Source organism: Cervus elaphus, chromosome 13, assembly GCF_910594005.1.
Source record: "Cervus elaphus chromosome 13, mCerEla1.1, whole genome shotgun sequence".
NCBI lineage: Eukaryota > Metazoa > Chordata > Mammalia > Artiodactyla > Cervidae > Cervus > Cervus elaphus.
The window spans coordinates 60,996,884-61,010,404 of NC_057827.1; the positions used below are offsets into that span (position 1 = coordinate 60,996,884).

General features: G+C 53.9%; 1 protein-coding gene across 3 annotated transcripts; it reads right to left on the minus strand.

Moving 5' to 3' along the window:
- Positions 1-1,612: 1,612 nt before the first annotated feature.
- Positions 1,613-13,181, minus strand: LOC122706326 (alpha-1-antiproteinase). Of its 3 annotated transcripts, none has more exons than XM_043921473.1 (5): positions 12,895-13,181; positions 4,951-5,594; positions 3,812-4,082; positions 2,679-2,826; positions 1,613-1,897 (listed from the first exon to the last, which is right to left on the minus strand). In XM_043921473.1, exons 2-5 carry the CDS (start codon positions 5,588-5,590, stop codon positions 1,706-1,708), a joined length of 1,251 nt encoding a protein of 416 aa, XP_043777408.1. In that variant the 5' UTR covers positions 5,591-5,594; positions 12,895-13,181; the 3' UTR covers positions 1,613-1,705. The 3 variants fall into 3 exon arrangements, with proteins under 3 accessions (XP_043777408.1, XP_043777410.1, XP_043777409.1); XM_043921475.1 differs by having other exon boundaries at positions 12,904-13,049; XM_043921474.1 differs by lacking the exon at positions 12,895-13,181 and adding an exon at positions 10,598-10,727.
- Positions 13,182-13,521: the final 340 nt, after the last annotated feature.

A 13,521-nucleotide genomic window follows, 5' to 3' on the forward strand; every position in this document is an offset into this window, starting at 1 on the left:
GCGCCCTCCTCTGTTGTCCTTTAAAAAGCTGTTTTAGCACTCTGATGTGAACCTCACAGCACCTCAAGACTTGTTTTGACGAGGATATTGAGGATCAGAGAGGTTTGATGACTTTGCTAAAATCACACAGCTGGGAAGTGGCAGAGTCTGAACTTGATCCAAGTTCTTTAGACCCTCAGGTCTGGCCTCATTCTGGGTGCTGGGTGATAGTCATGTCATTAATGGAATTTGTAGTAGTCGAAGTCTCTAGGCAGAGAAAACTCAAGAGATGTGAGGCTTATTTGGGAAATGGTCTAATCTTCATCCATCATGTTCAGTTCTGTGAAATTGCACAGATGTGGCCCTTTGGACTTAAATGATATACATTTGATTGACTCAAGCCTGTTCTTTACGTGTGCACTCATCCCAGTGAGAAGCTAGATGGTGATCACTGGATTTGTGTAGGATGGGGCCTTGCTTCTCTGGGACAAGTGTATTCCCATGAGAGTTTGGGGAGCTGGCTCCTTCAGGCTGGGGTCCAGCCAGGCTTTCTGACTGCAGCAGCCCTCCTGTAGGGCCTTGGAGGGTGGGAAGGAGCCATGTGGCCCTCAGTGAAAGGGTCTGCTCCTGGGACAGCCTTTAACTGTGGCCTGGGAGCTGTGGTTTCCAGTCAGAGACCACAGGAAGGGCCCCGGGGCAGGAACACAGGAACAAGACAAGTGTAAATGTGGTCCCTGACACAGCTTAGCTAAGGGAGGGCGGGGGCAGGGGGACTGGGGGTCGACGGTCTGCTCTTCCCCTACTGTGACTTAGGAATCATTGTCAGGACTTTCCAGAGCCATCCAGGGCACCTTGGCCATGTGATTAGGGAATACAAGAGGGCTTAGGGTAAATGGTCTTGGTGGGGGGCTGATATCCTGGGGGAGTTTGAACAAGTGATACAGACTGGGACCTTCTCTTCACTGGGGAGATGAGACCTGCTTCTAGGAATGGCATGTTTGAGGGTCCTGGTGCAGCGATGGAGTGACAAGGACAGAAATATGTGTTCTCAGTCCAGCCTCATGGGAAAGGGCCCCTGCAAACACCAACTAGAGCCTTTGGCAGGAAAGACCTGCGAGCGGTCAGTGTCCAAGCCTGGCTCAGGTGACGATGTGGGACAAGGAGAGGCCCCGATTCCCATCTCTGCTGCTGGAGACGCCGCAGCCCAGTGTCCCCGTGTGAGCTGAAGGCTCTGCAAGCAGTGGCAGCCTGCCCGTGAGGGGCTCTAAGCGGGGACCACAGTGAGACCAGTGGGGACGGGGCACCGAGCAGGGGGACCTGGTGGACGCTGGGTGGAGGTGGGGGCCATGGGCTGGGTTCCGAGCCTGTAGGATATCCCCCTGGGGACCCCGGAGGAGACTGGAAAGCCTGGAGCTTTCCCACAGTGACTGGGGGAGAGGCAGGAAGCTGTGGGATTCAGCCGACCTTTCAGCCTGACCGAACACAGGGTTGGACAGTGTAAATGCTAAGGCATCTTAATGCAGTGGACACATGAAGGAGGGCCATGGCCTGGATTCCACACACATCCTGGGGATGCAAAGAAAGACTCAGATGCGAGAGGACGCAGGATTGACACGCCACATGCAAACTCGGGCTAGGTCAGTCATCCTTTAATGCCGTGGAGGGAGGAGGGGGAGGCAGGAGGGGGACCTGGACTGGGAGGGGAAGGCTGAACCCCGAAAGGCAGTTAGGCTTGGGTGGGATTCACCACCTTTCCCACGAAGAGGGGAGACTTGGTGTTTCTATCGTAGATGATGTAGAGGAAAGGTCTGTTGAACTCGACCTCTGGGGGAATGGACATGGGGATGGCTTCCAGAATCGTGGCCCCGGCAGCTTCAGTCCCTTTCTCGTCGATGGTCAGAGCAGCCTTGTGGAGCGCCTGGAAGGAGGAGGGCAACGAGGTCGCGTGTGAGTGGAGACAGGCTCCCACCCAGGCCTGGGAGCCAGGCGAGGAGGAGAGCCTTGCCCAGGGTGGGGCACCCTCTGGCCTCTCTCCTCACCTCCTGTCTTTCCCATCCCTGTCTACACGGCCCTGCAGGAGACACACAAGGGATGCTCGCAAGGCCTCTGTCTGATCCACGAGGGTACCCCTGCCTCTTCCTCCCCAGCCTTCCTGGGAAATCGGGGGAGAGAAGGTTTTCCTGCCCTCTGTCTCCTTGGCTCCCCTCTCATTTGTGGAACCAGATACTAAGCTCCTTGGGGAGCAGGACTCTGAGGGGTACTTTCATGTGCCTTGTCCCCACCCAAGTACTCCGCTCACAAACAGTCACTGAACCGCAGTTGTTTTCTTGGGCATCTTTGGTTGAAATCACTCAGACTCAGTGATTCACCAGTAGTTTCCAGAGTCTCAGATGCAGGGGCCAAAGGGTCTTGGCAATCCCCGAGCCTAAGTCTCTCTGTAAGTAGGGGGTTATAGGGACCCAAAAAAGGGAAGTCCCCGGCCAAGGATGAGACAGAGAGTACATGACACAAGCTCGCACTGAGCACGTGAGGCCTCCTCCCCTCCGTCAGCCGACCACACTGCCGTCCTGGTGGAGCGACAGCGCCCCTCAGGGCCTCAGTCTGCAGCGCGCCTGCGTCCCCCGGCCCCGTCCTCAGCCTCGGCCCGGAGCTGCAGCCCCGCGCGCATTCTGACCTACGGACGTCGGGGACACGCTCACCTTGGACACCTTCAGAGGCTGATCCATGGTGATCCCTGAGAGGTCAGCCCCGTTGCTGAAGACCTTGGTGACACCCAGTTTGCCCAGGACAGTTTTCAGATCGTACGTTTCAGAAATGGACAGTTTGGGCAAATGTAAATTGGCAGAACTGTCATGAGAAAAAAAAAGGTCACAGAGTTGAAAGTGCTTCCTTTTCTGGTGGTTCTTTCCCATTGGCGCCCTCTCCCGCTGCTCTCACACTTTGCTTTATTCCACTTTCAGTTCCTCGACGCCCAGGGTCAGAGGACATTAGAATCAGAGCGAGCCTCTTGTCCTGCAGAGCCTCTCAAGGGCCACCTCCTCTCAGAAGGCCTCCCGGAGGATCCAGAGTGTCCTCTGGAAGGACTGTGCTCACTACCTCCCTGTAGGGTTTGGTCGCGCCCCCTAGACTGGGACTCCTCCAGAGCCAGGATCCCAGGGAACTGTGGGGTGTGGTGGCAGGTCGTGAGCGACATCTGTTGAGGGCATGAGGAGTTCTTGTCTGTTTTTCCATCTTTGTTTTATGTTATACACGACAAAATTGCTCATCCTTGCCTGGGCATATTTACAAACAGAGACAGGCACTGATATGGAGGGCTTGGTGGGACCTGGTCAAACCACACTCATCTGATGACAGAGGAGTCAGAACCAGCCTCAAACAGGTCCTGGAGTTTCCTGCTCTGGGCGATGGCTTTTTCAGCCTCTCCAAGCAGCTCCCCCCTGACCCCCAATCCTGCCGTGGACTTTTTAGCCCATAATCCACACAGTATCCTGTAATCTACATTCAACTGCCACCTTTGCCAGGAAGCCCATCCTTTTCTTTCTGGGTTTGCCAACAACATGTGTTGACATTGCTCTCCTTGTGCACCAGGAAAGGGCCGTGTCCAGGCTGGGGAGGAAGTCCTCAAGGACAGGACTTTCACTCCTCACTCCTGGGCACCAGCCTTCCGTGGAGTCTGGCCTGGTACCACGTGCGTGCATTCTGGCCTCTGTTGGAAGCAGGCACACGGTGGTCATGGCCATGGTCGGTGGGTCTACCCACACCGCCCCCCACCGCCAACCCTCTGACCGGACCAGATGTGGCAGCTGCCAGGCCGGTCTGTTTGGGAGGTCACCTTGCATATTTCTTTTCCAGGAACTTGGCGAGGAGTTCGTTGTTGAGCTTGTCCTCCAGCTGCTGCAGCTTCCCCGAGTCGGGCAGGATGAAGCAGGCGGTGACATTGCCCACGTAGTCCAGCAGCAGCACCCAGCCGGAGAGCGTGTCGCAGTAGCGGAGGTCAAACAGGCCCAGGCGGCTCATCATGGGCACCTTCACCGTGGTTTGCTCGTCCACGTGGAAGTCCTTCTCTGTGGTGTGTTCCACCTCGAAGGGTTTCTCCCATTTTCCTGGAGACAAGAGACAGCGGACATCAGCCAAGGGTAGGAGAAGGTTTAGTAACAGTGGGAGAAAAACGGAGCCCTGAGCCCCCTGGTGAGGTACCTCTCCCTGATCCTCAGGTTTGAGTGTGTGCTCAGCCACTTAGTCGTGTCCAACTCTGCGACCCCATGGACTGTAGACCACCAGGCTCCTCTGTCCATGGGATTTCCCAGGCAAGAATACTAGAAGGGCTTGCCATTTCCTACTTCAGGGGAGCTTCCTGACCCAAGGATCAAACCCGCATCTCCTGTGTCTCCTGCGTTGGCAGGTGGATTCTTTACCCCTGAGCCACCTGGGAAGCCCCAAACCTCAGTTTTACCATCTGTAAAATGGGTCTAAATTGAACAGGCAGTCTACAGAAAAGGCTTTGGGGGAGAATAATGCAAGGCTGGTATAGGATCCAGAATTTCAATTTTGTAGAGGCTCATGTGGTAGAGAAAGGATTTGAATCTTGGTCTTCCTGACTCTAAAGGTGTCACTACTTCCTCTGCACTGCAGTTGTCAGAAGTGTGACTCGGGATTTGTTTTCCTGACTCTATTTTGGGAGGCACTGCACATCATGCACCTCTCCCAGGTAGGAATTTGCAGTGCATGTTAGGACATTTAGGGCTCTGAAAAGTCCTGCAGAGATGAAGGTACTTTGTTTAATCCATAATTCCCTAACCCTATTTGATCACAGGAAGTTTTAGTGGTCATGTGTGGAAAATTGAATAACACATGCAGAGATGCATGGCTATATCCCATTCTGTGCTGCCAGGAAAGTTAATAACTGAGTGTTTGAGAATATTTTGGGGGTGTTTCTGTGCAACAAAGCTCAGACTGGTTATGCAACCTTACCTTTAAAGGATATGTAATTCACCAGAGCAAAAACTGTGTCTTGGTCAAGAACCTTTACCAAATCCACAATTTTTCCATGGCTTTCCTTCTCTACATAATCATTGATCTTCTTCTTGGCCTCCTCAGCATCCCTGAAGTTGATGGAGAAGGCTTTAGAGTGATACAGATTCTTGACATCCTCCAAAAATGTATCCACTAGCTTCGCACTCTCATTGATGAACAGACCATTGCCAGTGGTCAGCTGCAGCTGGTGGTTTGGCTGGTTGAGGGTGTGGAGAAGATGCTGAAAGCCTTTGTGGATCTCAGTCTCTGCTAGCTCAGTGAGGTTGAAACCCAGGCCTTCTAGGATCTCAGTGTGAGTGTTGCCCCTGGCTCCCAGGGACAGCATCGCAAAGGCTGAAGCGATGCTCACTGGGGAGAAGAAGATGTTGCTGGTGTTGGACTGATGGGCCAACTGGTGGTATATGCTGAAGGCAAAGTTGGCCAGGTTGGGGGCAATCTTGTGGCAGGCTGCTTCCTGGTGGGATGTATCATCTGTCTCTTGGACAGCGTGTCCGTGGAGAACTCCAGCCAGAGAGATGGGGACCAGGCAGCACAGGGCTGCCAGCAGCAGGAGGGCCCGCGTGAGGGAGGGTGCCATTATCCTGCAAGAGACAGAAGGGTACCATGCCCAGGTCAGACCACACAGTGAGTCCCTTGGCCAATGACTGATGCCAGGTCAAAGCAGCCAGTTTATCGAGGATTTATATGCCAAACACTCTTCTATGTCATCATTACTGAAAGACTCAGAACAATGGCAGGGACTTGATGGTGCTTATTGCATGCCAAATTCCATCCTGAGCTCTTTATTGTCTTATCTCACCATGTTCTGGTAACAGTCCTCTGACCTAGGTCATGCGACACCCCTGGGCTTACATGAGGAGACCAAGCTCCTAGAGGTTAAGTCACGTGTCCAAGGTTCCAGGACAGATAAGTAGCAGAATCAGAATCGCACTCCCAGGTCATCTGAGTCAGGAGTCCACACTCTGGATGACTCCGCTAACATCCACAATGACCGCAAGATGTAAGTGCTGCTGGCCTTATTTTGGGAAGAGGAAGCTGAGGGACAGGAAGTGGCTAATGACCCACTGTACCCCAACACTCACAGTGAACCTCAGCCCCTGGTAAATTTTCCTGAGCTGGAGGGCCGCCCTCACAGTGAGTCTGTGGCCTCAGTCACAGGACTGTGCTGACGGTCAGCTTAGCTACCCACCCTGCTTGCCTCCTCTGTTCCAGCTCTGTGCTCAGCATGCCTGTGGGTGCTGAAGGCCCTGGCTCCTCCAGCCAAGTGGAATTTGTCTTTTGCGGGAGGTGGGGTGGGTAAGGAAAAGCATCTTTTCCTTTTCAGACAGACCTGGGTTCTGATTTAGGTCTCTGTCACCACCAGCTGTGTGACCTTGGATGAGTTGCATAGTCTCTCTGGTCCTTATTGTGTCACAGGTAGAAAGTCAGATTTGGGGGATCTTTGAAAGTAAGATCTTCACTAAGTCTAGACGCCACGCCTTACATTGAAAGCACCTGAGACAGCAGAGGGCCTTGAAGGAGAGGCTGGTAGATGGACAAGCAGAAGCCCTCAGAGGATGACTGAGCGGAAGATGAGCTCCACAGCTGGTCGGGGGAGACAGCAGGGAGTGGCAACGCCTGTGGCTGACCCAGCAAGGTCAGGCTCCATCGAGTGGTCGTCAAAGTCAACGTCTCCTGCGGCAACACAGGACCAGCTCTGCCCCCACAGAGCTCCCTCCACTCCCACATGAACACCCGAGGTGAAAAAGTTGGAAAGAAGGAATGCTGGGTTTTATTTACCCCCTTGGACTTTTAAAAAGTTCCTTTCCGATAAACAACAAGATGAAGCACAAAACTGGTTTCTTTCCATTACCATTTCCCCCCACCCCCGGGCTTCAGGTCTCTAAATAATCTAAATAGAGGAGACCACAGATTATGTAATACCTGTTTATATTTTTCATAAACTAGTCAGTGGTTTTAGAGCAGAAGATGGTGCTGAGATTAATTCTGTATATTTCCATCGCCCTTGGGTTTCTTGCTACCTCCCCACTGGATTTTGGCGTGGTCCTTCATGGTTGATGGAAATTCCCCATCTTGGCAAGGCTCAGAGATGATGAGGGATTTGAACTCTGCACGATGGGGACACTACATATGCCAAGTGGCCTCAGAGTCAGAGGCTGTGGCTTCTCGTCCGCACAGGACCACCTCTGTCCACTTGGCCTTGGGCAAGCATTTACTTGTTTTGGGGCCTCACTCTGCCCAGCTGTATAAACTGAGGTTAAGAGGGACCTAAAAGAGGTCCCTGTGTACCAATGCTGGAATTTTAATTAGAGGGGTATCTGGGTTTGGTGGAACAAGATGGACTGAAACTTCCCAGGGGGGTACCGGGTAAGGTGCCCTCCTGCCAAGAGGGATGTTGGCCTTAGGAAGGTAACAAGGCTGGCGTGGGGCTGAGGGGAAGAGGGGCTACAGCTGGAGTGAGCACCTCCCTGCCCCCACCCCATCCTTCTGCCTGGGGGTTACATCACCTCCTCTGGCTTCCTCCTCTTACAATAAACGGTCTGAGGCCAGGAAGGGGTCAGAGCCTTGCTAAGGCCACACAGTGAGTCAGGCACAAAGCTTGCTGGAGCAGGGCTTGGTTTCCCCACCTCTCGAACTATAGGCGGGACAGTGTGTGCCCAGCTCAATTCAGTGAGTGTCAGAATTAGGTCCCGAACACTCTGATGTCAGCCTTGAGACTCTGTTGGCTTCCTTTTGCCTCCGAGTCTGTTCCTTAGAACTTTGGGCACCCAAGACCTCTCTCTCCTCTCCCTTCTATCAAAGGCAGTCCTTTCCCCCCAGAGTCACCAAATTCTGGTGGTGGGGAGCCAACCAGAGATGAGAGAGGAAATGGTGAACTGCCCAGAGGTATAGGGACCAAACTTCAAATCAACAGAATGAAGATGTCACAATGACACTTCCAGAGTCTGGGGTAGGTCGGGGACAGTGAATGAGCTGCCCCTTTGCCTAATCTCATGCCATTTCTTCCCCCCAGGACATAAGACGAGTGACCAAGAGCGACCCAGTGGGGTTTGGGGAAGTGACTATGACCTAAGGTCACAATCTACTGACACCTGGGTAAGCCCAGGGTGACTCAGCCCCGCCACTTACAGGTCAGTGGCCTTGGGCAGGTGATTGCACTTCTTCAAGCCTCGCCTTCCTGTAAGTGGAGAAAAGAATCTCTTGCAAGGCAGATGTGAGGAATGGATAAGGTGATGAGTGGGTGGGCATCTAGCAGGTGTGGAAGCCCTGGCTCTGCCCAGGGAGGGTTCAAGCTAGAGAACTGGCAGATTTCTTCCAGGGCAGTTAGCCCTGCTCAGAGCCAGAGAGGGGAACCCTGCTTTGCAGAGAATGGCCTCTGAGTTTAGAAAATGTTCAGGTCAACTCTCCAGGTCTTTATTCATTGACTGTTAGCTGCCAAACCCTATTCCTAGCAAATGCCAGCATGAGCACCCTCCCCGTTTCACTTAGTGAAAGCAGGCATCCATGCACTGTCTCATCTTCTCTCAGAGCTTACCCTGCGAGGAGGGAATTATTATTAGCCCCATTTTATAGATGGAGACAGCAAGGAGATCCAACCAGTCCATCCTAAAGGAAATCAGTCCTGAATATTCATTGGAAGCACTGATGCTGAAACTGAAGTTCCAATACTTTGGTCACCTGATGCAAAGAACTGACTCACTGGGAAAGACCCTGATGCTGAAAGATTGAGGGTAGGAGGAGAAGGGGACAACAGAGGAGGAAATGGTTGGATGGCATCACCAGCTCAATGGAGATGAGTTTGAGGAAGCTCCAGGAGATGGTGAAGGACAGGGAAGCCTGGCGTGCTGCAGCCTACAGAATCACAAAGAGTTGGACCTGCCTGAGCGACTGAACAACAACATAGATGGAGAAATTGAGGGCTGTAGAAGTTAAATAAATTACTGAAAATCACAGAACTGAACTGGTGGCTTACAGAACTAATTTTTTTGGCATGTAGCATGTGGGATCTTGGTTCTCTGACCAGGAATCAAACCTGTGTTTCCTGCAGTGGAAGTGGAGAGTCTTAATCACGGAACCACTAGGGAAGTCTCCACAGAACCGAATTTAGTCCTAGGTGTTTTGATTCCTGAATTTGGCATTTAGCCCTTCTCTGTGTACAAAGCTGAAGGCAGAGGCTTCAGAACAGAAAACCTCAGAGGTGGCCTGGCTGAACGAAGACGGGCAACGTCACTTTGTGGCTAAGATTAGAGTATGAGGCCAGAATGCCCACGCTCAATTCGTTATCAGTTTTGTGACCTTGGACTAGATACTCAGCCTCTCTGAACCTCAGTTTCCCAGTGATGATATGGGTGTGCTTCCCCTAAAGACTATTATGCAAATGAAATAGGTGCAAAGTGCCAAGAAATGCCTGGCACGCTGTCAGTTCTCAGGAGGCATCAGTTGTTATTGACACTGTGGCTCTTTCAGGATCCTCTAAAAGAGTCTGGTTGCCTTGGCCTGAGTCATTTTTGTACTCCATTTCCAAACACCAGTGATGGAAAAATCATATCCTCTAAAGTCCAGAGATCAAAGCCTGTGGGAGTAGGGTAGGGGCAGGAGGGCCAAGGTTATCTGTTTTGCCCAAAAGGGCAGAGAGGATGAGCAACTGTCCAAGGTCACCCAGCATCAGAGGTGACTCAAAGCTAGCCCAAGCTTCCCATTCCCCAGCTGATGCCTGAGACCCGAAGCGACAATTTGGCAGTGGGTGTGAGGGCAGAAGTGGGGATTCTGGAGGGGATTCAGCCTAAGCTTGAATCCTAGACGGTGTGTAACTGGGGGCAAGGGATGAACCTCCCTGTCCCAGAAGTCCTCATCTGTCAAATGGGAACACCATGGTAACTACCTCAGAGGATTGCCATGAGGCTTAAATAGAGGCTGGCTGTCCAGAGTGGGGGCTCAGGAATACAGCTCACAGCCCACCCCCCAGGACAGTGCCCTCCCCAGCTCCCCATCTTCTGCTGCACACAAGGATGGCCAGAGGCCCGCTGTGCACAGAGGGGCCCGCTTTGGTAACTCCAGGCTGAGACCTGGTGCAGTTCGGTTCTGGGCACTTCTGCAGAGGATGGAGGCATGATGAACAGCTGAAACTCAGAGCTTCTGGTCCGAACTGGCTTCCCTGCTGGGTCACTCTGTGAGCCTGGGCCGCTCACCGTCCCTCCCTGAGCCTGCCTTACCGTTCTCATCTGTAGAAGCGGGAAAAGATACACATCGAGCAAATGCAGAGGCAGCGAGACCTACAGAAGACCGCCGACGGGAGAGAGACAGGAGCAGTGCCAGCAGAAACACACTCCCTCCTAGGTCGCTGGATGCCAGAGCCAGCCCCCACCCCCTCACTTCCACTTCCACTCACAGAGGGCCACTTTAGTCACCAGGAGGAACTGGTGGGCCCTGGACAGGCTTGGGGAGCAGGAAAGGACCCCAGGGCTGCTGTTACTATGACAACAGGCGGCCCGGCCCCAGCCTGCTCCATCCTCCCTGCATCCCCAAGGCCTGCCTGGGTAGCGCAGGGTCCCGGAGGCGTCTGGCCAGTGGAAGGCATACTTACGATTCACTGTCCCAGGTCAGGGCTGGTGACTGAGGCCGAGGAGACAGAGCCCTGTCCTTGCCCGTATTTAAGCACTGGACCCAGAGGGGTGAAGGGGGAGGCTCCTGGTAAACATTAACCAAGGTCACCCCAGTTATCAGAGGAACAAACAAGGACTAAGTCCACCGGCTGGACACTGAACTGCCTGCTCACGTTGTCCGTCGGTGCTCCTTCTGGGCGGCACGCAGCCCTCTGCTCCATATCCCCGAGTCTTTGTGCCCAGCTCATAAACCACGGCATCTTGTGGCCAAGCTGGTCGGCATTGCTGCCCACCTTCTGGGGGATGGCCTGATTTTTGCTGGCCTGCAATCCACTGGGGAGCTCTCAGTTGCTGTTCCATCGGTAGCAAAACCTACCATTTGTGGAGCCACCTCGAAATGCCCACTGCTGGGACTTCCCTGGTGGTCCAGTGGTTAAGAATTTGCCTGTCAGTGCAGGGGACATGGGCTCGATCCCTGGTCAGGGGAGATTTCCATATGCTGTGGGCCAACTAAGCCCATGCAGCAACTGCTGGAGCCTGTGCCCTAGAGTCCGTGGCCCATAACCAGAGAAGCTACTGCAACGGGAAGACCGTGCGCCGCAACTAGAGAGTAGCCCCTTTGCCACAACTAGAGGAAGCCCTCGAGCAGCAACAGAGATCCAGCACAGCCAAAAAAAAATTAAAAACAACAAAAAAAGAACATTAAAAAAAAGGCCCACTGCTTAAGATGCAAGGGGTAGAGAGCGTTATGAGCTCAGCTGGCAGATAGGAAAACTGGTCATCCACCGAAAGTCACCAAGCAGACACAAAACCTCTCTAGCCTTCCCTGGAAAGAAAATGGGGCCTGACTGCCGTTGACACAGCTACCCAAGGCTGAACCGGGTCCGGTGGCATGGGCACAGGGCATGCCGGGGTCTGAGAGTAAATCTACAAAGAGTTGTGTGGCCTCAGGCAAGCTGCTACATCTCTCTGAAACCTGGGGTAGTTTCATTTGCATCCTAAGGCCTTGGAGGTCCCACTTTCCAGCTCATTGTCAGGGATATGGAAATCACATATGTAAAGCACCAGGCATACACTAGGCTCTTGATTTTGATCTGCACAGCCCTCTGCTCACACCTGCTCACCAAGCTTCTCCAGGTAGGAGGAGGTGCGATTCCTGGCCAGCCTCAGGCCTGTTTCTGTTTCCGCTGGATCTGGCTTCCGGCCAGCTAACTCGACCCACAGGCTGCCTGAATTTTCCTGGGACCTGTGGCCCCATCCAGGAGCTGTGGCAGACTTTTGGGGGCACTGGTGGTGGCCAGGGTGGCTAGGGCTAGGGATTGAGGCCAATAGGGCCCTACTGGGGCAGCACTCGTAGTGTGATGCCAGCTGCCTTAGGCTTTTCAGTGGGTTAGAGTCCATTTAGAAACCTAAGGCAGTTGGCATCATGCTGTGTGCACCGCCCTACACTCCCTTGGCACGCCATGTACACTCTGTATTTGTTGAGCCAGTGGACAAGTGTGTCTTTGTCCTCCCCTCATCCCCTGGCCCCAGCTATGGGACTGTGTCTGGCGAACAGCCTGTAGGTTCCTCTAACACACAGGTTTAGACCAGGGAACTCAGCATCCCCACTCACTGGCTGTGAGGTCTCAGGTGAGTCGTTTAACTGCTTCATGCCTCAGTTTCCCCATCTGTAAAATGGGGATGTGAAGCTCCTACCTCGCTTCGAGGATTAAATGCTGCCATTTCAGAGCTCAGAGTCCAGCGTTGGGGGCATGTGGTGAGCCCTGTGCCAGTGGGTCTGCCTGTTGTGATTCAGGGTGGGTGGTCTGGGGATGAGGGGAGCGTTCCAGGAACTTCCCTCCAGGCTTCCCTTACTCAGCCCTCTCAGTGTCCCTATGAGGGGAGGGTGTACCACCCCCCATATAGGAGCAGAAACGAGCTCATGGAGGGAAAGACTCTCCGCTCCCATCCCTCCGGACTCCTGGATCCCACAAGCTGGCTCCAGAACCCTGACTCTTTCCCCTGAGTTGGCTGAAGGGGTTTCTTACCCAGGGCTCTGCACCTACCCACAGCTTGAAGACCTAAGGTGTGATGAGACTAGGTCTGCCCTCCATATCTCCTGGACATTTCTTCCCCTCCCCATGCCTCAGTTTCCCCATCTGTACAATGGCCTCCCTCCACGCCTGGCTGCCCCTCCCAGCTCTCTCACTGAGTGGGCATAGGCAAGCCATGCTTACTGCCTTTCTGCCTGGTGGTCTGAGGCAGGTGGGAAGGCGCCCCCCTCCATCCCCCTTACCTTCAATACCTGGTTCTTGTGGCAGAAGGAACTCCTCTTCCCCCGGGGCTCCTGGAGGCCGTGTGTGCCCTGAGCGCGGCACCCAGGCTCTGCCAGCTCAGGAGGAAGGAGCTTCTGGGTGGTTCAGGCAGCAGGTCTGGGAGGGGTGGGGACCCTGGACAGGAAGCCGCCTTGCACAAAGCTGCCAGGAGCCAGGCAGATGCCAGAAAGCCCTTTCCAGCCCAGGCGGTAGTCCTGTGTGTCACCTGTTAGCCCTGCTGTGTCGGGCTGTGCGACCCAGGATGAATCACCCAGTGCCTCTGAGCTTCTGTAAGCGGGCTGGTCACACCTGGCAGCGGATTAATGGAGATGACAGGTGTCTCCTTTTGGCCCAGAGCCGGGCATCAACATCTTGGCAGGTTTCCAGGGCCACCTGTGGAGGGAGGCGGCGTGAGCCACCTCTGAAATGTACAAGGGGAGCCCCGCAGAGACTGAGATGGGCTGTGTTTATGGGGGAGGGTGTGTCACAGACTCTGGCTGCGGGAAGAAGGGATGTAAGACATCAGGGGGGACTGGGGCACTTGGAGGAGCAGTGAAGAAAGGGCGTGGGGCAGGGCCTGGGAGCATGAGGGGCTCTGGGTTGGGACC